This window comes from Antechinus flavipes, chromosome 1 (genome assembly GCF_016432865.1).
Source record: "Antechinus flavipes isolate AdamAnt ecotype Samford, QLD, Australia chromosome 1, AdamAnt_v2, whole genome shotgun sequence".
In the NCBI taxonomy this organism is placed as follows: Eukaryota; Metazoa; Chordata; class Mammalia; order Dasyuromorphia; family Dasyuridae; genus Antechinus; species Antechinus flavipes.
The window spans coordinates 714,352,441-714,378,278 of record NC_067398.1 but is presented as its reverse complement, the minus strand read 5'-3'; the positions used below and the strand labels follow the sequence as shown (position 1 = coordinate 714,378,278).

At 42.5% G+C, this 25,838-nt stretch overlaps 1 protein-coding gene across 1 annotated transcript in view; it reads left to right on the top strand.

The window, feature by feature from the left end:
• Nucleotides 1-22,892, top strand: part of NIPSNAP1 (nipsnap homolog 1) — a 40,316-nt gene extending 17,424 nt beyond the window's left edge. The window contains exons 3-10 of the mRNA XM_051973076.1: nt 4,152-4,197; nt 5,014-5,108; nt 9,202-9,272; nt 14,552-14,692; nt 15,405-15,436; nt 16,981-17,075; nt 19,483-19,566; nt 21,589-22,892. Coding sequence (XP_051829036.1) covers nt 4,152-4,197; nt 5,014-5,108; nt 9,202-9,272; nt 14,552-14,692; nt 15,405-15,436; nt 16,981-17,075; nt 19,483-19,566; nt 21,589-21,653 — 629 coding nt within the window. The 3' untranslated portion in view covers nt 21,654-22,892. The remainder of the gene's footprint in view (nt 1-4,151; nt 4,198-5,013; nt 5,109-9,201; nt 9,273-14,551; nt 14,693-15,404; nt 15,437-16,980; nt 17,076-19,482; nt 19,567-21,588) is intronic.
• The last annotated feature ends 2,946 nt before the right edge of the window (nt 22,893-25,838 follow it).

Below are 25,838 nucleotides of genomic sequence, written 5' to 3'. Positions count from 1 at the left end.
CCTTAGTTTTTATTCTTGGTCTTTAGGGGTAGAAGTGAATTGGATGGACGCAGGATCTCCATGACCTTCCTTCTCTTCCTCTACTGCCAAAGTGACTCTGGCTAGTCTTACTCCACCCCCTAGTCCCTCCTACAATTCTCTGTATACACCAATTATTGAGCCAGCATAGAATAGTGGGAAGGGCCATTTTCCAAGCACATGCTTATAGAGTATTGTCCAATTGGTAATTAGCCTTAAGTGCCCAAACCGACCTCGGTGCAACGACTCAAGAGTTTCAGCCCTTTACAAATCCCCTCATTGTTGAAAAGAGCCGTGTCCATCACAGTTGATCATCACAATCTTCTTGTTACTCTATATAATGTTTTCTTGGTTCTGCTCACTTCACTTAGTATCAGTTCATGTAAATTATTCAAGATTTTTCTGAAATTGCAACCCTGACTTTTAGCCATAGGTTAAGTGTTGCTAAATCTTACCAGTCAATCAACTAGAAAGCATTTGTTAAGCTCCTACTATGTGCCAGGCACTATACCAGTGCAAAAAAAAGGTTTTGGGATAGGCTCAGTATCTACTTTGTGTTAGACTCTGTGTTAATTGCAAACTACAGTTCCTTAGGAGCCCATGGTTTTGGAGGAGACAACATGCAGACACCTGTATAGAGACCAGTTCTCGCAGATTAAATAGGGAATATTGCACCAAGGGAAAGCACTAGAGTTTTAGAAGGGTTGGAACAGGATTCCTGTAGAAGGCAGACATTTTGAAGGAAGCCAGGGGAGCCAGTGTGGAGATGAGGAAAATCATTCCAGCTATGGGGACATTCCCAGAGTTGAGAACTGGAGAGTGTTATCATGGAACAGGCAGCCAGGAGGCCAGTGACCCATGGGTTTAAGAATATATTTCTGGGAGGAAGATGTAAAAGCCTGGAAAAAGAGGAGGGAGCCAACGTTATAAAGGCTTTGAATGCCAAATAGGGTCTTTTGTATTTGCTCCTGGGGATGATAGAGAATCACTGAACTTTATTGGAAGGGTTAGGGAGCAGGATGAATGGATTTTTTGAATGAATTGATTTAAAAAAAAAAAAAAAACATTTTTAAAGCACTTACTATGTACCTAGTTAGTAGAAATACAAATATAAAAAGGAAGACATCTCTGCCCTCAAGGAGCTTATATTCTAAATAAGGGGAAACTACGCATTAAAGTCTGGCCCATAGGCAGGTAGAATCAAAGGCCTGGAAGCACTGAGGTACATAAGTTGTCCCAAGAGCAGAGCTAGGGGATAGTAGGGTATTAAGGAAGAGGTGGTAGTCTTTCATCTCATCCAAAGGCCTGGAGTTGTTGACTTTCATCTCCAGAAAGTTCAATGAGCAACCAACCATTGAAGATGTGACGAGGGATGGCCCAGGCTGAGAGTACCCCTTGTAGGCCAGGCCAGGTTTGCAGAGCCCAAAATGAGACAGTCATGGGATTAAGATTTAGATCTGGAAAGGACTGGAGGAGTCATTGAGCTCTTCCTTGTGTTACAGAGGAGAAACCCGAAGCCCAGAGATGAGCTAGATTACATAGCTGGTAAATGTCTTAGATGATTTTTGACCCCAGGTCTTCCTACTTCCCAAGCTCAGAACCCTATCTGCTCGCTATGCCCAGGCCATCCCTGCCCTCAGAGAGCTTATATTCCTTCCGTAATCTATATTGCCCATCACTGGTTACAGATCAGACTCCATAAACCATCCTCCCCCTACGTTGTTGGGTATATAAAAGTCCTTATTTTCATCACTGCTTGTCTCTCCATTGATCTTTGGAATATCATGCTGTTCTGAGGTTCCAGAACGCGTGTCCTCCATGGTCGCTGCTGCTGAGCGTAACTGGAAGAATATCAGTGTTAGGAAGGACTTTCATGTCAGGGATGAGAATGGGCCCGTGGGGGCTTGGAGGGCAGGGAACTAGAATCTGCAGACACGTAAGAGTGCCTACTGTGTACCAGGCACTGTACTTAAATTCTGGGAAAACAAATAAGAAAAAGGACAGTTCCTGTCCTCGAGGAGCTTAGAGTGTAATAGAGGAAGACAACACACAAAGTGAGGGGAGGGGCTACTGGGTGCCCCACATGTAGGCTGAAGGGGTTCTGTGGAGCTAAAAGCAAGCAGAACTACTGATGGAAAATGGAGAATTGTTTATTAGCGACATGCCCGCCTGTAGCAAGTGCTTAATAAGTGCTTGCTGTTTGCCTTGTTATTTATTACCCAAAAGGAAATTAAGTGGCACTAGATCATAAAATGTGGGAGCTGGAAGGGTGGAATGGGGGATCCAAGAACTTTGGGGTGCAGCTCACTCCCTCCTGGTTTGAGGGTGGGCAGACTGACTGATTCAGTGGGGGTGGGCCTCTTTGAGCTGAGCAGGGAAGGCTGCCACTGGTCCTAAGACAAGAGCCTGGAACTCTTAATAGTCCAGGGGAGGCCCCCCCCAGCTTGCTGCGTCCTCCCTTCCAGACCCATGTTCTCCCACCTAACTTTAAGAGTCACATTCACTGCCAAGAGCACAGTGAGCCTTTAAGGAAGGTGAGGTGGGGAGGGGAATATTCATTTGTTTGTTTTTATAAACTGAAAATAGTTCAGCATTTGTGACTTCATGAGTTTTGGAGTTTGGGTTTTTTTTTGGGGGGGGGGGTGGAGAAGGGTAAGGCAGTTGGGGTTAAGTGACTGGCCCAGGGTCCCACAGCCAGGAAATGTTAAATGTCTGAAACCATATTTGAACTCAGGTCCTTCTGACTCCAGGGCCGGCTCTCTATCCACTGCGCCACCTAGCTGCCCCCAGTTTTTAAAGTTCTGTTGAAGCTTCTGACCTCAGTAGCATTTATTATGTGTTTGGTGATGGACATATAAGAACAAAAGAGATAGTCCCTGCTCTCAGAAAGTTCACATTTTCACAAGAGAAGAATTGCAACATTAATTAATCAACAAACTTTTATTAAACGCCTTCTGTGTGCAAGATACTTTGATAAGCACTGAGGTTACAAATAAAGGCAAGAATAATCCATCCCCTTAATCACAATATAATGGGAGCAACGAGGTCTCTCAATGATAGGGTACCAGGTCAGGAATCAGGAAAACCTGACCTTTGCTAGCTGTGTGATCTGAGCGACCTCAGTTTCCTCATCTGTAAAATGGAATGCAATGCAGGAATAGCACTCACCTCCCAAGTTGTTGTAAGGATGCTGTCTTGGGGAGGGTGAGCAGAGTTTTAGCCACTGTGTCCGTTTTTACAGAAGCAGTTTCTTGTACTTTTTCTTCACTTCCCCTCCATATCCTTTCCTTTTTTAATAATAATAATAAATGCACATTTATATGGGACTTTAAGCTTTGCTGAGCCCTTATATTTGTTCGTTATCTCATTTGATCCTTCATAACAAAAATCATTTTCATGATCCTAGCCAGCAGTTATTTTTATGATGCTCTGAAGGTTATAAAGTTTTACATGTTATCTCAATTGATTTGATTTTTAATATTTATTCAGATATTTTGGTGAATGGTTGTTTAGTTTATATATTTTTAGAGAGGAAGATAAAAACCAGAAATTCCTAGTTTTGATTAAGGCTTAGCAAATGTTGCCTTAGGCAAATCACTTTGCACCTATCTGTGCTCTCTCTCTCTACATTTGCTATAGCTAGATGGCCTCTCGGGGTCCTGGAAGTTCTACTAATACCAAATAATGATGATAGCTAGCTTTTATATAACACCTACTATGTGCTACGCTATTTGCAAATTTATCTCATTTGTTCTTCACAAATACCTTGACAAGTAAGTGCTATCTTACACTGTTTTTCACACTCAAGGAAACAGAAGCACATGACATTGCTATAACGCTCTAGGGTTTGCAAACTACGTCCCATACATCATCTCTTTTGATGGTAATCCTCGAAGTAAACAATATCCAATCTTTTTATTCCCATTTTACAGATGAGGAAACTGAGACATAGCCAAGAAGTGTCAGGGATGGGATTTTTACCTGGCTTTTCTTGGACTGACTCCATTCTTGCCTCCAAATTTTGGGCTAGTTCTTCTCTCCCCTTTCCTTAAGTCACTCTCCCCCTCCTCCCTGCTCAGTCTATTCATCTAAGTCAAAGAATAACAGATTCTTCTCTGATTGACTTATTGCAGTTCACAATGTGAAACCTGAGTGCCTGGATACCTACAACAGCCTAACGTGAGTCTTCTTCCCTCCTTTTGTTCTTTGGGCTCTGACATAGACCAGGGTGCCCGGCCCGCCATCATGGCTGCTACGCCCACTTCCGGGGCTGATCCTTGTCCATAGCTTCCTTTTTCTACCATATTGTTTTAATCCAGTCAATCAAGGTTTATAAATTCCCTCCTGTGTGCCTGGCCCTGCCTGGGGAGTTGGGGATACAAAGGCAAAAAATCTAAGCAATCCCTGCCCTCAAAGGGTTTACATCCCATTGAGATGAAACTTGCATCTTCCTAAATGAAGACAAAACATATATGAAGAAATTTAAATTATAATTGGGTGGGAGAGGTTCATCCTCGTGTAGATGCACTAGAGCTGAGTCTTAGAGACTCTAGGGAACTTTCCAGCTATGAGCGCAGCCTGTGAACAGGTCCGGAGAGCAGAAATGGGATATTGTATATGAGTACAGGTAGGAGGTCTGTTAAGGGGGAGTAGAATATATTATCAGCCTAGTTAGGGAGGGAGAAAGAACGGAAGAAATAAAAGGTGGAAGAGAAGGGGAAGAGAGCAGGGGATCGGAGGGAGTAGAAAGAGAGCGAGAAAGGGAGAGACAGAAAAGGAAAGGGAAGGGGAGAGGAGAGGAGGGAAAGAGAAAAGAAGATAGGAGAGGAAAGGGGAGATAGAATTCCAAATACCCAAAAAAAGTATAAATCTTCCCCCCAAAATCCCACGTTTCACTTTCTAGAAAACTAAATCTCAGAGAGGTGATAACCTAATCTAAATGTCTGTACAGAGAGAGAAAGGCTCTTCATCTTCATCTTCTTTTTGCTTTTTCAGGGAAGCAGTGCTCCCCAAGCTTCATCTGGACCCGGACTACCCTTGTGCACTGGTGGGGAACTGGAACACCTGGTATGGGGAGCAGGACCAGGCCGGTGAGACCTCAGCTTCTGCCTGGAGGATCATGACTAGGGCCTAGCTTCTCCCCTTTCTTTCCTCCAGAACCCATTCTAACCTTCCCTCTGGTGACCCCTGCTTTTCACTCCCTGACTGCTCACTGAACCTACCCCTGTCATAGTGAACCAGGTGCCACTCTCCACTCTGACCCTTCTCAAAAGTTCCCAGTGACCCCAAACCTTGCCCTCGTTTCCATCCATCTTGCAGCTGAATTTTCTTCCGCGTGTTATCTTCCCCAGTTAGAGTGTAGGTAAGCTATACAAGGTGAGGGACTTTCCTTTTCTATTTGTCTCCCCAATACCTAGCACAATGACTGGCCCATGATAAGCCTTTATTTGACAAATGCTTTTCATTCATCCGCCCATCATCCTCCTTTTAGACATAGCGGGACTGAGGCTCACAAGAAGCGTGGAGTTTTAAAGTTTTATATGGCCATTTCCAGTGATGTCTGGCTCTTTGTGACCCCATTTTGGGGAGTTTTCTGGGTAAAGACACTGGAATGCTTTGCCATTTCCTTTTTCAGCCCATTTTTACAGATGAGGAAACTGAGGTAAACAGGATTATTAGGTGACTTGCCCAAGGTCACAGAGCTAATAAGTGTCTGAGGCTAGATTTGAACTCATGCAGATGAGTCCCCCAGCCCTGGGATATGGCATCACTTAGCTGTCCGTTTTCATGTTACAAGGAATCTCAGAGGCCATCTGGCCCACCCTGTAATGTTACATAAGAGAAAACTGAAGTCCCAAGGGTAAAGCTACTTGCCCTCTTACTAGACCCAGAAATAGTAGACTTGGGATTTGCGCTGGGTGGTTGTGGGATTTGTCAGGGGGGTCACTTTAGAATCCCATGCCCCTCTAGAAATGGGCGCAGAGAGGTCAGAGAAGGTATAAAGCTCCCAAATTGGCTGCCCTTGGAACACGGGCCCTTTTCTTCTCTCCCTTCTAAAATGTGGGAGACGTATTTTCGTATGGACACCGATAAGCTGAACTCTACACCAGATGGCAGTCGGGATGGGGAACGGATCCCATGCAGTAGGAGAATATGCTGCAGGAACTCGGAGCTCCTAGCGCGGAGAAGAGGAGACTCAGGGGAGACATGATCACTGGCTTCTGTTATTATAAGGGCTATTATGGGAAAAGAAATTAGCTGTGTTGGGCTTGGCCCTGGAGGGAAGAACTGATAGCAGGGAAAGTGCAAAGGAGCCAGTTTTGGTTTGATGTCAGGAAAACTTGGAGAGCCATCTTCAGTGGTGTGGGAGGCGGCAGGCGTCCCCTTAAGGGAAGAAAGCAAAGACTTGCAGGGAAATTTATCCTGATTTAGTCTCTGTTCAAGAGGCACATTTACTGGAGAACTTCCCAGGGGAGAAATATGGGTTCTCATGCTTCTTCTGACACCTACTGGTGTGTGATCGGGCAGGTTATTTAACCCCTCGGTATTCTAGACTAGACATGTCACACTCGGAGATAAGGGACCATTCAACGCTGCGTAAGGATTCTTGCTGGCTACACATTAAGTTAGAAAGCTGTACACCAACATTTTATCTCTGTTGTGTTGTATTTTTAATGACAGCTGGGTGGTGCAGTGGATGGAGCACCAGAGCTGAAATTAGGAAGACCTGAGTGCAAATTCAGCCTCAAATGCTTACTGGCTACATGACTCTGGGAGCTTATCCTGTTTGCCTCCATTTCCTCATCTATAAAATGAACTGGAGAAGGAAATGGCAAATCACTTCCAGTATCTCTGCCAAGAAAACCCCAGTGGGGTCATGAAGCGCCAGACAGGACCAAAAGATTGAATAAATTTTATTTTTATTTATTTTGTTAAATATTTCCCACTTACATTTCAAATCTTATTCTTGTGTTTCATACTTCTTCCATGATCAAAAGATAAAGTGTCTGTCTCAATGGTGGAGAGAGTTTTTTTTCATGTGGGAGTTTCCCATACCAATGAAATCATGAGTCTACCCCCACTTCTGTTTATTTATGCACACGTTGATAAGTCCCTTAACAGAGTCCCTTCAAGATCCTTGAGGATAGGGATTGTTTTATTTTTGTCCTAATTCTAGGTCTAGGATCCTATGATTTATATTTTTAAATACAAAAAACCTTCCCAAAGTGGAAAATGGGCTGGCGCATATTTATTGTTCAGTCAGTCGTTTCTGATTCTTTATGATCCCATTTGGAGTTTTCTTGGCAAAGCTACTGGAACATTTGTCATTTTCTTTTCCAGCTCGTTTTATAGATGAGGAACTCGGGCAAAACTGGGTTAAATAACTTGCCCAGGTTCATATACCTGGCAAGTCTCTAAGGTTAGGTTTGAGCTTTGGAAGATGAATCTTTCCGACTCCTGACTTGGCTCTGTATCCACTGCACCACCTATCTGTCTGCCTGTGTCACCTGGCTTACCAAGATAAACCTTACTGGCACATGATAGAATATTAATAAATATCTGCCAATTTATTGATGTTTTAAAGGAAATTCTTGTTCATGTCTGGGTTGGCCCACATGACCTGAGAGGTCACTTCCAACACTGAGTCTCGGTGATTTCCTTCTCTCCAGGGATTTCATAGAATCAGTTGAAAGGGACCCACTAAGGCTTTTTACACTGGAATAATGAATCCCCTCCTATAGCGTCTCTGAAAAATGGTAATCCAGTCCTTGTCCTGACCTTATTTTTTAAAGTTTGACTTTTGCTACCTAAATAAAGGGCTTTGCAATGTTCCCTAATCTGTTTTATCTTGCCAGAGTGATTCTGTGTCCCAGACTGCCGAGATCATTTTGAATCTCGATTCTGTCATTGAATTAGCTGTTCTGCCAACTTTGTGTCATCTAGAGATTAAGTAAGAATCTCTTTTGTGTCTTTATTCACAGAATTAAGAAGTTTGAAGGGACCTAGAAGGCATCTAACCTAATCCATCCTCCACAAATAATCCTTTCTGTAATATTCCCAACAAGGTCATTCAGCCTTTCCTTGAAAGCCTCCAGTGAGGAGGGAGAAGCTATTTCTCCATGAAGCTAGCTCCTTTTTTTGGACAGTTCCACTTGTTAGAAAGCTGAAATCTGCCTTTCTGTAACTCTGATCGGATGAATGAATGAAAATGCATTTATTAAGTGCTTGTTATGTGTTAAGGCCTGTGCTAAGGGCTTAGAAATCAATTAATGAATAAGTATTAAGTATTAGTTACCAACTGTGTGGCAGACACTGTTCTGATTATTGGGGATACAGATTCAAAGGATGAAATAATCCCTGCTTGCAAAAAGCTTGCATTCTAGTGGTGTGTTTATGTGTGTGTGTGTGTGCACACTCAACATAAAAACAAATGTTCTATATGTTTATACATGACATGTATTCTATAAAAATATATAATTTTATAAGAGAATCAGGAAGGAGGAATACAAGAATAAAAGTAAAGATAGTCCCTGCCCTTAAGGAACTTGCATTCTAATGGGGGAGAGAGCACACATAGGAGAAGTGATGGCCAAATAGGACAGTGTTTTGTTTAGGAAAGTTAAAGAAGTGATGAGTGGAGAAGATTAACCTAGTCTTATAAAAACAGTGACAGAGATGATTTGGGTTTTTCCCAGAACGAGGGTAGGAGAGTTCAGGAGACATACTTACAGTGTGGTGGTTAATGAGATTAAACATGAAATGAAAAGTGGTTGGAGTCAGACCCTGAATATAGTGGGCAATTGAGGCACCCAACAATTAGCTCATTCTCCAAGATGAGCGATCCAGGCAGGAAAGAGTTAAGTTCTTCAGAGCTTGGATTCTGGATTAGTCTGCATATCAGCTGGTAAAATGGCTAGGGAATCAATTGTTTTTCTAGTTCTGCCCACTGGGGCTGAGTAGCACGAATCTAATCCCTTTCACCATAATTTGAGTGACATTTGAAGGGCAGCCTTATTGTGACTATCATCATGGGGACTGATTCCCTAGTCAAAGGAAGGAGAACTCATGAAGGTTCGGGAAAGTTGGGAGGCCGTGGGGTTGGAGATCTGGGAGGGATGGTCTGATGGGTTAAGGGAGCAGTATTTATGGTTGACACCCTTTTTGACTTCCGTCTCCTCACAGTACATTTGTGGCGATTCTCAGGAGGTTACCCTGCCCTCATGGACTGCATGAACAAACTCAAAGGCAACAAGGTAATCTATCAGCCAATAAGCATTTATCATGCACTATGTGCCGGGGAATGTACCAAGTGCTGTATTTGAAAGAAACAAAACCAAACCAAAACAAAGTAAAGGAGCATGAGTAGCTCATGAGTTTTATAACAAATAAATAATTACCTTAAAAACGAAGTATGATGTAGAGCTGGCATTGGAAGCATCAAGGACATGGGTTTGAGGTTTGAGTCCTGCCTCAGATATGTATAGATTGTATAATCATAGGCTAGTCCCTAACAGTGTTCCAGGCCACTCCCAAGTTGCAGACAGCTGGCAATTTGAACTAGTGGAAGAAAATTTTTCCCCTGGGAGTTCCCCAAATTGATGAAAATTAAAAGAGATTATACATTTAATAATTACCTAAGGGGCACGTGTCATGAGACCAGAAAGCTGGTCTCAGAGCCTCTAACTTAATTATTGTAGGCAAGTTGCTTCTCTTTTCCTTCTATGTTTGTAGGTTTTGTTGCTACTACTGTTTTTATATTTTTGTGTCTGTTCTAATCCTCCTTTTTTCTCCTTTTGCTGCATCATTTTATACTCATACTCCTACTTTGAGGTGTTTCTTTTTAAAAATCAATTTAACTATGACATCTTTTTATTAAATAACAGCTCCTAGTTTTATTAAACTAATAAAAATTTTGTTTTTAATTTTTTCATCTCTTATTTTCAGGATTTTTCTTTTGGAGTTCTTTAATTGGGTTTATTTACTTTGCTGGGTTTCTAGTTATTTTTGTTTGCATGCCCAATTTGTTGATTCATTCTTTCTCTTTTTTACTGTTGAAAGTGTTTAGAGATATAAACTTTCCCCTAAGGACTTCTTTGGCTGCATCCCCCAAATTTTGGTATGTTGTCTTATTGTTGTGCTTATCTTTAATGAAATTATTGATTGTTTCTGTGATTTGTTCGTTGGCCCATCCATTCTTTAGTAGGATTGAATTATGTGATTAATTAATTTTTAACTGTTTCATCAATTGCCCTTTATTGAAAATAATTTTTATTGCATTGTGATTTGCCCTTTGTGGAATAAAAATTTTAATTATAGTCAAAGATTCATTTAATATTTCCACTTTTTTGGCTTGTTTATGTAGATTTTTATCCCCTAAGACACGGTCAATTTATATGAAAGAGAAATAAGTATACTCCTTTCTATTTCCATTCAGTAATCTACAAAGGTCGATTTTATCTAACTTTTCTAAATTTTTATTTAGCTCCCCTTCTTTTTTGTTTAGATTTGGAGTAGGTTAGAGAGGGAAAAAAGGAGTAAAGAATTTTATTCTGTATTTCTCCCTGTACTTCATTTAACATTTCTTTTAAGCATTTAGATGCTATATAATTTGATGCATATATGTTTAATATTGATCTTAATTGTCTACGGTACCTTTCAGAAAATTGTAGTTTCCTTGTTTATCTCTTTCATTTCATAAATCTACTGCTGTTGTTTTGTCTAAAATTGTGATCACAATCCCTTTTTAAAATTTCAGGAGAAACATAATAGATTTTGCTCTAGATACCTATTTTAAGTTCTGCCTATCTTTCTGTTTCAACTGTTTCTTATAACAGCATAGTTAGAGATTCTTCTTTCTAATCCATTTTGCTGTTCTCTTCAGTTTTATAGGTAAGTTCATCCCGTTCAAAGTTTTGATTGCTAATTGTATGTATCCTTCCATCCTATTCTCTTTTATCTTTCCTTCTTTTTGTTTCCCATCCTGTCTTTAAGCATTTATTTTGCTTAAGACTAAACTCTCCCTTAATCTACCCCTTCTCAACCGTAACCCTAATCCTTCTCCCCTTTCTTTCCTGTTAACTGTTAAGTGAAATGTATCTCTGTACCAAACTGTGTGTATTTCGTCCTCTTTGACTGGTTCATATAAGAGTGAGTGTGAAATATTACCCAGTCATCCCTATTCCTTTTTTATTTGTATAGACTTTTACTTGTGTACTCTAATTGAGATAATTTTTCTCTTTTCCCTTACCTCCAAATTTCATTTATTCTTCTTCCTCTTCTATTCTTCTTTTAAGATCATCAAAACATAATAATCAATCTCAGGGCTTCTGTCTAATTAGAATCCCTCTATAACTCCTAAAGATGATAGAATTCTAAGGGGGATACATATATCATTTCTCCATGTTAGGAGGTAAATAGTTTTCCCTTGTTTTGTTTCTTGTGATTGCCTACTTGCATTTACTTTTTTATACATCTTTTGAGTTCTGTGTTTATATTTCCAAGTGTTTACTCAATTTTGTTACTTTCATCAGGTAGGCTTAGAAATCCTCTATTTCCTTAAAAGTTCATTTCCTTCCCCACATCTCCATAAGATTATATTCAGTTTTGTTGAATAAATTATTTTGGATTGCAAGCCTGTATCCTATGCCTTTGGAGATAGCATATTGCAAACTATTTCCTTATGGTGGTGGCTGCTTAGTCTTGTGTGATACTGTGTCTCCTCGATACTTGAATTCTTTCTAGATATTGCTAGTATTTTTTTATTTGACTTAAAAGCTCTGGGATTTTGGCTTTGATATTTCTGGGAGTTTTCATTTGGGAGTTTCTTTTAGGCGGTGATTGATGGATTCTTTTTTAGTTCTACTTTACCTTCTGGCTTTAGGAGATCAGGGAAATTTTGTTTTATGATTTCTTGAAATAGGATAGTCTAATCATAGCTTTCAGGTAATATAGTAATTCTTAAATTCTCTCTCCTCAATCTGTTTTCCAGATCAGTTTTTTTCTATGAGGTACTTATATTGTGTTTTCTTTTATTTTTCCCAGTATTTTTCTTTATTCTAATATTTTGTGTTGTCATATCAATCAGTAAGCATTTATGTATTACATTAAGCCTATATTTTGTGCCTACAGTCCCAGGCATTGTGCCAGATGCTAGTCTTTAGTTTCTGATTGGTCAGTACTAATTTTCAGAGATTTTTTTCCCCCCTTTGGTTGGGTTTTGTACCTTTTGTATTAAGCTGTTAATTCTCTTTCAAATATTTCTTTTGTAATTTTATTTGATTTTAAAAGTAATGTTTAATTCTTTTAAAAACTTTTGTTTCATTTTTTCCCAGGAATTCTTAATAAATTTGTGTCCAAGCCATGGTTTTTTTTTTTTTTTTTTGAGATTTTGCTTATATATATTTTGATTCATTTTCTCCTTTGGATTTGTGTCTTGAGCATCCTTTCACGATAAAAACTTTTTATGTAGAATTCTTTTTTTGTTTACTCATTCTTCCAGCCTTCTTCCTGACTTCAGAGTTGATATTGAGGCTAAACCTTCTTCATCTATGGGATGGATGTCTCAGTTGAGCTTGTGTCCTCTTGAGTACTTCTGCTGCTTGCTTGGGATATTTGCTTGTTGTCTCTTAATGAGAGCTCAGGCTGAGGACCCAAAGCTGCTCCCTAGATTCCTGATCCAGGTCAAAAATCTAATCAGTGCCTTTCTTGTCAGTGAGCTCTGCAAGTCTCTGAGCTGGGTTTGAGACAATGCTCCTGTTGTCCTGCTCCTGGCTGGAAGTTCCAGTAGACTATTGCTAGGCTCAGCCACTATCAACAATGCACAAAAGCTCTTAGTGGTCCAAGTGGCTGAAATGCAGGCTCTTCTTTGGTCTGGAAGTCCCAAGTTCATTTTTCTTCTGCCGGAGAATGGAGCTGAGACCGTGCTTCATTCTTAAGATCAGAGGAATACAGTTAGTGTTTGTTTTTGATCCCTTCCTAGCTCAGTACGTAGTCTAGGGCTTGCAACTGCTTTTCTTTCTGGAATTCTTTCCTCCCCCTCTCCAGCCACAAGTTCCGTCCTAAGTTCTCCTTTTATTTCTGATCTAGAACTGGGTAGTGATCAATAAAGCTTCCACAGGATACTTGTTCCTGCATCTTGTACAAGTCACGATTCCTTATGTGGTTCTGGGATTTATCCTTGCCTTGTTGCCTTGTTGTCGGTCATTTTTAGTCCCTGTACTCCAGAATACTCCCCTCTGGGCTCCTGACCGGACCCTATCCTCAATGTCTTTAGACCTTTCTGTCTGCCTTCCTATGTCAATCTAAGCTGGAAAAATGACTCACTGTGCTGTTGTTTTGTTCATTACAATCTAGTGCATTTTTTAGACCTTTATGGAGAAGAGAGGGAGGCAGGAGTGGAGGGGAGCTTGATCTTTCTTCCTAATACTCAGCCATCTTGGCTCCACCTTTTGAGTCTTGCAATATTTCTTAGTATTCGTTATCTTTGTTGCACAACAATAATCCATTATGTTGACCAATGACATTTTCAATCATTATCCATCCAATCGTAGATTGTTTCAGATTTGTTTTTTTTCCCTCTGCCTTACGGATAAGGTGCTCCCATATAAAAAAGGATTTTTCCCCTTTTGTTATTGTTAGCAACTGATATTCTATAGCAATTTGATATCTGTGGATCACTTTATTACCCCCTAACAATCCTGTGAGCCATATGCCATTTTTCCAGATGAGGGACCTGTAATTGAGGGAGATTAACTTGTTCAAGGTCACATAACTACTGAGTGTCTCAGTTAGGATCTATACTGAGGTCTTCCTGACTCTAAACTCAAGGCTATTGAAGTGACTGAGTCACTCAAACCCAGGTCTTGTGACTTCAAGCCCAATCTTAATATCTACTTACCTCTAAATTCTTCCTATAAGATAGATAGTTTATCAGTCTCTGTTTTACAGCTGAGGAAACTGAGGCTGAGGGAATTTTAAGTGATAATCATAGTTACCAATTTTATAATGTTTTAAGGTTTACAGAGTTGTATATGTATAATATATTTGTGTATATGTAATTTGATTCTACAACAATCTTGGGAGGCAGGTGCTATTATTATTATTCCCATTTTATAAGATTAAATTTCCCTCATGAGGAAACTAAGGTAGACAGAGATCAAATGACTTAGCCAGGATCATTCAGTTAGGCTAGTTAGTGGCCGGGGCAAAACTTAAGCTCCAAATCCAGCATTCTATTCCTCAGCTGCTTCCACCCTTCCTCCCTGAGTTATGTGACTTTTCCCTCTTTGACATTTCTATTAGCAACCCAAGATGTTCTGTGCCCCATCATTCATTCATTCATTTGTTAAGTTATTATTTATATAATACCTACTATGCACAAGGCATTGGGGTACTGGGTTCCGTACCTCCACTAGACACTTAGATAGTGTTCTAAGCTAAATCTAAGCCTTCCTCTGGTCTCCCTGTTACACCATGGCTAGGCTAGGTTCCTTTCTGGGGTTACCAGGGGCTATCCTACTACGTGCCTCCACAGGAGTACCTGGAATTCCGGAAGGAGAGGAGTAAGATGCTGCTGTCCAGGAGAAACCAGCTGCTTTTGGAATTCAGTTTCTGGAACGAGCCCCAGCCTCGGGAGGGCCCCAACATCTACGAACTAAGGACTTACAAGCTGAAGGTAATTCCGGCCTTCCTTCCTGCCCCTCTCCTTTTCCCTTCTCAGAGCCAGGTTGCAGACCATGGGGATCGAAGGGCCGCGTGTCTCAGCATGTGACCCCCACGGTCTCTCTCGGCCCACCCAAGCCCCATTCCTGTGGCCCATTCAGCTAATCCAACGCCTCACGTGCTCGTCAGACACTTGCTCTGTGTACGGAATTAGGGAAAGGATTGAGGTGCAGAGAAAACATAGCCCTTCTAATAGGATAATCATAATTCTGTGAGGATCACAGTCTTCCAAATCTATTGTCTCCCGCTTCTGAAAAGAGTAAGGAATAAAACCTTATTTTTTAAGCGCTTGAGGCTGCCGTCCCCCATTTTCCAGATAGAGAACACTGAAGCTCATAAATGTGAAATGATTTGCATCTACACTCGGCAGCCCAGGAAAGCTCATTAGCAAAGTATTATGTGAGATCAGAGAAGGGAAAATCATCTCTGACGGGAGAAATCAGGCGAGGCTTTCTAGAAGAAGTGACCTTGGAAATATGCATAGAATTTATGAGATGAAGAAGAATAGTCATTTTGTGCTGAAATAAGATCCAGGATTAAGGTGAACTGAGGCCTTGGGGATGGAGAGATAATGTCCCTTTTCGGTGACTCTGATTAGCCTCGGAGCTGAAGTTAATACTAGAAGGCCAGTGTCTGTATTACTAATCCCTTATGTTTCCTTTCAGCCAGGGACCATGATTGAGTGGGGAAACAACTGGTGAGTAAGAGCGCATGGCCTGGAAGGAGCATGGGGGTGGGAGAGATCATTTTTAGTCTCACCAAACCTTCTTGTAATTAAAAAAAAAATGAATAATGTATTGCTATCTTAGTTTTACATCCCTTCATTTTCCAATCTTTCCTTCCAATATATATCCTTCCCAGATGAAGAGAAAGGAAAAAAATTGAGCAAAATGAATGCCCAGCCTGACGTAGTATGTCGCGATCTATGCCCATTGTCCATCACCTCTACGGTGATGGGTGGGAGGTGCATTCTCCTATCTCTTCCTCAAGGTCAAGCAATCATTTTTGTTTACCCAGAATCATTTCACCATCTCCTTGTAGTCATTTTTCAGGTTGTTTTCCTGCTCCTACTCATTTCTCTATGTTTCAGATCATAGAAGTCCTCCTGTACTTCTCTGAAGCTTTCCTGTTCATCATTTCTTACAACCCAGTCCTGTTCCCTCACCTTCCTCTGCCATAAGTTGTTTAGCCATCCCTGGTTTATCGTTTTCAGCTTTGTTTTCTATTCTTTGGTACCTCAAAAAAAGAAGAAAAGTCCATCTGCTTATTTTGCCATTTATGATTTATTTATGGCAACCTTTCATTTGGTCATCAACGTCTATGAGGCATGTGATTTCTGTGTCAAAGGATATGTACGTTCCATTAACTTTTCTTAGCATATTCCCATTTGTTTTCCAAAGCTGGACCAAGTTACAGCTCCGCCAACGGCGTATGAATGTTCCTGTCTTTCCAACGTTGGCTCTTCCCATCTTTGCCAGTTTGCTGGCTGTGATCACCAAGGCTTCTCTTACCCAGTCAGAATGCCTTGGTTCTCTTTCTCCTTTTTGTCCCTCCTCTTGCAGATCAGGGCTCAGATGGGAGAGCTGAAAGGTTAATCTAGTGGTCTGCAAGGCAACAGGAGCATTCTCCCTCTCTCTTTCCCTCATCCAACCTTCTTTGAGCTTACAAATATTATTTCAGTTGATACCACAATCCTGGGAGGTACGTGCTATTATGATCTCTGTTTTACAGAGAAGGAAACTGAGGCAGGCAGACATTAAATGACTTGCCCAGGATCAGACAGTCCAGCATCCTATCCATTGGACCAGATAGTTGCCTCTTATCTCATTTGAGCCAATTGTTTGACATCAACTCCATTCTCTCTTTTACTCTAAAGCTTAGAATAAAAATGACTTGTAGAGGCACTAAGTGGGGCAGTGGTTAGAGCGTCAGCCCTGAAGTCAGGAGGACCTGAGTTCAGATCTGGCCTCAAACACTTAACATTTCTTGGCTTGTGACCCTGGGCAAATCACTTAACCTCAATTGCCTCAACAAAAAACAGAAAAAAAACGAAAGCAGTGACTTGTGCACACACACAGCTAGGAGAGTTTGGCCTTCAGATTCAAAACGATGTGTCCTGATTTTGAGACTGATATCTTTTACCCAACACCATGAGTTCAAAACTATATTGAACCAGAACTCCAAGACAGGTCAGCCACTAAGCTATAGGCTCTTCCTAACTTCCTTTCTGCCCTCCTCCAGGGCTCGAGCCATCAAGTACCGTCAGGAAAACCAAGAAGCCGTGGGGGGCTTCTTTTCCCAGATTGGAGAGCTCTATGTGGTCCACCATCTCTGGGGTAGGTTGGTCTTTCTCTCTTTTCTTATCTCATAGGTCAGAGACAACTGGGTGTGAGCAATCTATTTTGCCTTTCCCTATTTTCTGAAATACAGCCCCCTTGACAGAGTAAGGCAAAAGAGGAAGAAAAATCTTGGGAATTTAGAAAAGGAAAATAAGAGTATCCTTCCCTTGGCCTTGTAGGTGATAGACTGAGGCCTGGAGTGTCCTCTCTTGCATGTGGATATGAGCCATGGTGGATGTTGGGAGTAAATCAGTAAAAATATCAGCCCATATCTCGGCAACACATTTTAGATCAGAGTTCTAGATTTTTTTTAATATCATGGACCCTTCTACCACTTTGGCTTTTTAGTGACACTATGAATCCCTCCCCAGAAAAATGTTTGTGAATGGTTGAAGGAAATAATAATTTTTACCTTATGGTGAGTGAAAATAGAGATATAATTATTTTTTTGCAGACCCCTTGAAATTTATCCACAGAGTCCTTTATGGACTCCTGTTCTAGAGCAAGAGACATGTGAATCCCACCTTATTCTTCCCTGCTCAGGCCATATCTGGAGTCCTGTGTTCAATTTAAGGTGTCACCTTTTAGGAAAGACATTGGGGGAAGGGCGAAGATGTTCAGGGTGCTGGAAACTAGATCCTGTGAGGACTGATGAAAAGAACTGTGGGTGTGGATCATTGGATAAGCTGTCAGTCTTTGATGTGCATGTGTATCTGCATTTATTTCTTCCTTTTTTTCCGCCTTGTTCGTGGTGATGGCTGACTGGGTAGGGATAGATTCTGAAATGAAGGTGATAGAAAAACCAAAGAGATCTGTATATATTTAGAATTAAAAAGACTGAGAAAGAACCGGCCATGTTTAGCCCAGAAAAGATCAGGCTTAGCGGGGATTTGGTTGCTGTCTTCTTTCTTTTTCCCCGGACTTAGCCAACCCCAATAAAATGAGCATTTGTATTTACATATAAAAAGTATTACAGAAAAAAGAGGATTATAGATGAAGCTGTCTTCAAGTATTTGCAGTGGGCTGTCATGTGAAAGAGGGATTAGTTTGTTCTCCTTGGCCCCAGAGGGCCGAATCAGAAGCGATGTGAGATACAGAGATTTAAGGCTGGATGTCAGAAAACCCCATTCCCTGTGACAGCCGCCCCAAGGTAGGATGAGCCGCTTCCAGAGGCGGCGGGCCGGCTCCTCCTTTCTGGAGATCTTTAAGCAGGAGCTGCCCGACGCGCCATTTGTCAAAGCTATTGTTGGCGGAGCTAATTTTTCAGTTGGGGCTTAGAGTTGGATGTCTTTTGAGAGCCCTTTCAACTCAGAAATTCCATGACTAGACTTAGCCCTCCTCCATTTAGAATCTTATGATCAGACAAATCCCTCCCGCCCACAATACCAACTCCATTCCTGTGATTACATCATCCTAAATGTTCCCTTTCGGTCCTTGTGATAACTCAGAAATTCTGCGGATTTTAATTTCAGTCTCACAGACATTGAAACCGAAAGGTTGGGGGACTCTTCCCTGAGCCAGGGGCAGACCCTGGATTTTGATCCATGTTCCGTGGGTTCCAAGGCCTGTGCACCTTCCGTTATCCCACCATCCTCGTTAGATGACCTACACATAGACTTAGATTTCATGATCTAAAATCAATTTTAATAGGTGGCCACGAGCCTATTAAATAGGGTCAGCCTGTGGTATGTTCTGGCCAGTATTTTGTCCCACCCCAATGCTAACTTTTCAAGTTGTTGGTGTTCCATTTTCATTCCTACCTTAGAGGTAGGAATCACTGAATCTGAGACATGGAAGGGACCTCCGGGCCCCACCTCATCCTTTAACCCGTACATCAAGGGGTTAACTTGATGTTTCTCCTACATCAAAGGATTTCTCACCATAATCTACCCAATTCATGGTCTTCCAGCCTCTGCTTGATGACGTCCCAGAAAGGAAGTCAGCCCTTTCCATTTTGGGGGAACTCTTACGAGGGATGAGGGGGAAGCCTAAAGTGGGCACTTTGGACCTTTCTCCTATTGCTACTAGACCTTCCTTCGAGGGACAAATAGAGCAGGGCTGATCCCTCTTCTGGGAGATGACACCTTTTAAACACTTAAAGAGAACTATCGTTCTCTGTCTCCACCCTCTCTCACCCAAATCTTCTTTCCTTCAGACAAAGAGTGTTTTCTCTTTGATCTGAAAGCTCTGAAAGCCTGGCCCTTCTTGGGGATGAATAGTCGGTCAACATTTATTAAGCACCAACTGTAGTCAGAGGACCTTAGTTCCTCATCAGTAAGGTGGTTCCAAAACAGTTGTGTATCTAGGGATCCTACAGATATTCCCAAGCTGGGGAAGAGATAGAAGTCCCACCTGACCTTGAAATCCCCATTTAACAAACACATCACGTTTCTTCCTCCTCTAGCCTATAAAGATCTGCAGTCCCGAGAGGAAACTCGAAATGCAGCCTGGAGGAAGCGGGGCTGGGACGAGAATGTATATTACACAGGTAAGGCGCTTGGCGGCCGTCCTGCCCTTCGTTGTCTCCATCCTCAGGAGCAGGGCTGCTGTTAATCGATCAAGAAGGATTTATGAAATGCCGATTAGTTCCCGGGTTCCACGCTGGGTATCAAGATACCGGGACAAAAATTTCTTCTGTCCCCCAGAGCCTTCCATTCTATTGGGGGACAAGAGGGCTAAGTGAGAGGCAGTATGATGCAGCAGAGAGGGCCGAGTTTGGAGTCAGGACCTGACGTTCCATTCAGGCTTTTGTCTAGCTATGTGAGCTTGTATGAGTCAGTCTGGGGATCGCAGTATTTTTCTTTTTTATCTTTTTTTTGCAAGGCAATTGGGGTTAAGTGACTTGCCCAGGATCACACAGCTAGTGAGTATTAAGGGTCTGAGGCCAGATTCGAACTCTGGTTCTCCTGACTCCAGGGCCAGAGCTCTAAGGATCTCAGTTTCCTACCCGTAAAGGGAAAGAATTGGGCTCGAAGGCTCTTCCCATCCTTGATTCTGTGAGCCTAAGATTTATGACGTTTCATATTTGTGTGTGTGTGTGTGTGTGTGTGTGTGTGTGTGTGTGTGTGTGTGTGCTCTCTTTCCTCCCCACCTACCCCTGTAAAATATAAATGCTTTGAGGGCAGGACAGATTCATTTTTAGTTTTGTATCCCTAGCACAGTGCTTAGCAAACAGTAGGCATTTAAGAAATGCTTGTTACTTTCTTGATTCTCACCAGCAGGAAGGCCTTAGCTTGAACACATCGGTGAGAGTTTGAGAATAACTGCTCTTGTGTCTTTGAGCTCTCCTATAATAATTATTGGCAATCCAGGCAAATGTGCCAGAGCCCCATTCATTCATTCACTCGTTCATTCAGCAGATATTTTCAAAACCCCTCCACTGTCTGAGACCTGGGCTAATGTATCTGTAGACACTTACGTGGATTTCTCCATTGAGTAAAGGGGCCGCCTCTCAGCCCTCTCCTTCCTCCCTTTTCTTCTCCATTATGTGTCGGAAGGACGGTGGAGAATATCTGTATGATGAGTTATAATTTGTAGCGTTTCTCCCCACAGGCTTCCCCCAAAGGGAGGCTATATAAATCTTGTCCCCATTTTACAAGCAAGGGGATAGTCTCAGAGAGATGAGACAATTTTTCATAGACATACAGGGAAAAGGAGAGCAGGGCAGGAGCCCAAGATCGGGCTGTGGCTGTTTCCGTCAGTCCGTGCTATTTCCTGCTCTCCTAGAGCCAATTGTGACCCTCGACCTAGCCTGCAAACCGGTTTTACGTTTAATGTACATTAATGATTTCACACTCGTATGCTAAATGTACATGCAATAATTTACATTTAATCTAGAACCAATTTTATGTGACAGCATACAAGAATAGTCGGCAGGTCAGGTTCGGCCCACCGGAGGGAGTTTGCCCCGGGCCGAGGTATATGGCTGGAGGTGTCACTGTGACCTGGTGAATAGAGAGGTAGCCTCCAATCAGGAAGGAGCCGCTTTGCCATTTATTGACTGTCTGGCTCCGGGTAAATCGTTAACCCTCTCAACACTCTGGCCAGCTCTCTGTGGGGCAATTGTTGATCTCAGGGGGAGAAGGAGTTTGCTCGTTGGGAGGTCCCAAGATTGATGAAATACAAAAGGGCCCTGGAAGGATGTATCCCAGCAGTTACGTAGGAGACAGAGCTGCCAAAAGAATAGACTCTGAGAAATGGATGATGGGAAAGCAGAGAGAGCTGTTTACGAAGCCGAGGATTCCTGGGGACAGCCCTGGGTCCGGCCGGAGAAAGGAGGAGGGCCTCCATCGTGTTGGGTGGACCCTTGGGGATGAGCGTATGGGAGGCCCTGGACTGCCGGTATCCGGGACGGGCTGCCTCATTGAAGGGAACGCAGTATCAGAGATCCAGTGGCATCTTGGTGAGATAATGGATGTAAAGGGCTTGGAATCACTGTAGAAAAGTCCCTGTTTATGAGGGGAGAGGTCCTCTGCACAGCCCCAGTGACCTTAATCCTTTCTTTCCACAGTCCCCCTGGTACGGAACATGGAGTCTCGTATCATGATTCCCCTGAAGATCTCACCCCTCCAGTGAGCCTGCGGACTCCTTCCTCATTCCCGGAAGGAGCTGTTAGCCAGAAGAGCCCCTCCCCAGACACTCTCCTTCCCCCCCAACAAGCTCCTCACCACCTCATATCCCCCTTCCCCTGCTCTCCCCACCCAATCCTCCAAGATTTTATGCTTCCTTCCTTCTCCGGGGTCTGACAGACTCCTCAGGGAGGGAGGTCAGGCTGGGCTAGCTACAATAGACTAAGACCTATCTGCTTCTGACCCCACCCACCTTCTCCCCTTCCTGTTCTTTGGTTTCAGGCAGCTAGGTGACTCAGTGAATGGAGGTTGGGGCTTGAAATCAGGAAGACCAGAGCTTAAATCATGTTTAACTAGCTGGGTATTTCCCTTCATCTCTCTGGACCTCAGTTTCCTCATCTGTAAAATGGGGCTAATAATACCTACCTCACAGGGTTGTTGTGAGGAGCAAACAAGATAACGTACGTAAATGGCTTCGCAAACCTTAAAACTAGCTATCATTCCTCTCAGATTCTCCTCGTTCTGCCAGTTCTCGGCTTCTGGTTTCCTTTTCCCAAGACCCCTCCTCTCTGGCTGCCCCGGTCCCCTTCCACGAAAACATCCCAGATGCAATTGTATTGACATGTGAGGCGGCGTTGGTGTTTCGAGGCAAGGTCTGAGGCCAGCCTGTACCACTTCTTCCAGGCCTAGCTCAGCTTCTGGCTTCCCTGATGCCCCTGAGCCACGTCCCTCTCTTTGCGTCTTAGCGCAGGCTCTTTAAGGGATCCGGAGTCAGGGAGAGGGCTGACACAGGTCAAGACTGTTGGGATGGGGGCTGTAAAAACAGCTCCCTGCCTGAGTCCGAGGGCCCGATATAAGCAGTCTTGTATTTGTGCTGTTCCTGGCTTCATGTTCCCTTCTCCATGTCTCTGGGTAGGGGTTTTAGGTATTATTGCACCTGGCAGGTGCAGAGATTTCTTTTTTCTTGAATAGAGCGCTGGGCTGTGTTCTCCCTTCCCTACTGGCTCTGGAATGGGGGCTTTGGCCATCACCTTCACTCTCTCTCTCCTCCCTCCTGTATTCCTTCTTAGTCTCCTTCCTTCCATCAGTATCTTTGCCACCATGTGGGGATCATAGCAATACCTGGGAGGAGCGGGGTTGGGTCTCTTCGGGTCCCTGTACCCTACACATTACACCAGGACCCATTCCCCTCTGGGCGGCCTGTACTGAAAGTCACTGACTGACCTAATTAAATATTGAATAGAAATGGTGTTTGCTCTTCTTCACTTGCCAGGAATCTTCCCCCAGCTGCCCCAAGATTCCAGAGATAGGAGAGATTGGAGCTGGTGAAGGGGAGGAACTAAGCAGCTCGGAAAATGAGGTTGGAACCAAAGGGGCAAAACGGGTTGGAGTTTTTCAGTGAGAAACGTGGGAACACCGTGGGAGTTAGCCTATTTCTCCCAAAGGATCATAGAGTCTGGGGGAGGGAAGCCCAGGGAGAACTCTTCCCAAAGGGTGATTATCACCTGGATGGATTACCTTGTTCTAGAGGTTCTAGAGGGCCTAGAGGGCAGGACCAGGGGGAAGGGGAGATTCAAAGATGTCGGGTAAAACTTCTTCCTTACAATTAGTCTTGAGCTCAGTGTCAAAGTCAAGAACTAAAGATGACTTGTTGGGTATCACAATTTGAGAGTCAGAAGGATCTCAACGGCCATCTAGTCAGTCAGTAGCGGAAAAGGAATCCACATTATAACATACCTGGTCTCTGCTGGATGGGAAACCAGTCGTCTCTCCCGGCAGTCCATTCTAGCGGAACTCTCAATGTCAGGAAATCTGTCCTGGGGTCAAATCTAAACTGGTTTCCCCGCAAAGTACTCCCCTTTTCTTCAGCTCTTCCTAGTTGCAGAAGGGCGGTCTGATTTAAATACAGAGGCAGTTAGGTGGCAAAGTGGTAGCACTTGGAGTCAGGAGGACCTGAATTCTAATCCTGCCTTTGATGTTAGCGAAGTGACTGGGTAGATTACATGCCTCAGTTTCCCTCATATGTAAAGTGAGGATAATAGTAGTACTCATTTCACAACGTTTTTGTAAGATCAAATGAGATAGCATGTAAAATGTTTTACAAACCTGAAAATACTATGTAAACTCCAGCTGTTTTTACCTATGGAAGGACATGGACATGAGTCACCTTGAATTAATGAGATCACAATTGTATTTTATTTTCTTTGTCTTTTTACGAAGAGAAGTGTGACAGGATTTTGTGGAAATCAATTCATTTACTTTTTAGCTAAATTCTACTTAAAGGAACTGACTCGTTTGAGTTTTAACTTAGCAATAAGGAACAGAAAAATTGATCCAATGAGTACAGCTCCTGTTGAAAATAAGCTCAAGAGTGAGAGGGAAGGAGAGTTAAAGATGGTGGAGGAGGCAGAGGTAGAGGATCTGCCTGGAGAGAGGCAGAGAAAACATCTAGCACCCACATACCTATTTAATCCTGCAAAAAAATCATGAAATTTATTCCAGTTTGAATAATGATCAAGACAATCACTATATTTCAAGTAATCACAAATGAAAATACCCAGATTTTTTAGAACCAGCAGGAAAAATGACGATGAAGAAACTCCACTGATTATGTCCTCAAAGACATCCCAAAAGAAAATTCCTAGTAATAATATCATAGCCAGAATTGAAAGTTCCTATAACAAATATACAGCGGGCATTCAGAAAGAGTAACAGAGAACCAAAATCAGGATCATACAAGCATCTATTAAAGATCAAAAGAGAGCGTGGAATTCAGCATCCAAAAGTGGAGAGATAGTGGTGGATAACCAAGAATAATCTACCCTGCAAAGTGTAAGTTTATTGGCGCAATTAATCGGACCTTATTTACTAACAGTAATGGAGGAAAACAAACAAGTCCCCCTTTAGAATGAAAATGTCTTCAAAGGGCATTGAAGGAGTTGAATAAGAAAAACAGGAACTTGAGGTTGGATTAGTTTGGTGTTGATGGTTTTAAGAGGAAAAAATAAGGGAGAATGAATATGTTTGTGTAGAAAGGAGGGAAAAGGGAGATCTCATCAGGATGGATGAGAAGACAAGTAGTTGTAAACATGGAGGAATGGTTGGGAAAACATCAGGTGAAGCTCTTGTGAGAATCCTACCAAAAAAAAGAGTTAAACGAGCTCCCGATTTTGTATGGAAATAAATCAAACAGCAAAGAAAGTAGGATGATCAGAGAGGGGTAAGAGGGGAGATAAGACCTGTGAGGATGTAGCCACCAGCAAAGCAAACCTCTGGGTTCCGAAGGGGAGAAGAAAAGAACTGGAATCTACGGTGTGTTGGTCAGTTAGGAAAATGTCTCAACAAATAGGAATGTGATGGAATATGACTCTTCTCTAAGAATGATGAAAGAGAAGTAGGGACCGATGCGAATCAAGCAAAACAAAGTCTATGTTTACAAAAACATTGCGATAAAACGGGATTCGGAAAGACCTAAGAGGGAAACGGTGGCCAGTGATGTCTCCGGGACCTCGGAGGAATCCCGGACTCTCTCTTTAGAAAGATGATAGACTCTCGGGTCGCAGAAAGTGTATGAATGTAGCTACGTAAAGATATATTTGACTGCCTGTTGTGTTTTTTCTTTTTTAAAAAAGCAGCTAGAGGGTATTTAGCATCGATCGGTGTTCAAATGCGGCTTGTTTATTGCATGACCTTGAGCAAATCTCTTAGTCTCCGACTGCCTCAGTGGCTGCTCCTGTAAAATGGGGATCATCAGAACAGCTACTTTTGAGGCTCAGATGCGATATCTGTAAAGCACATTGCAGGCAAGTGCTAAATGGGGGTAGGAAAACGAACAGTAACCAACCAGGATTGGGGAAATCCATGAAAGAAGAGGAGTCCCAGGCGAGGAGACCGGTTCTGAAAAGAACATGAAATGGATTGTAGGCTTTTTAAGTCTATGTATCGGAGATGCATCATTTCATGCACAATCTTTTTTGTGTTTTAATATGTTTATGGAAATGCTAACTATGATGATGTTTTGGTCTTTAAGTTCCAAATAAAAATAAAATGGAAGAGCTCTGTATTTCACATCACAACACCTGGGTCCAAAGCCCGGTTAGGTCACTTCCTTGTCTCTGTACCTGATCTAGTCACCTGACCTGGGCGGCCTTGGGCTCCGTATCTGTCACGCGTGGGGGGTGACTGACTTCCC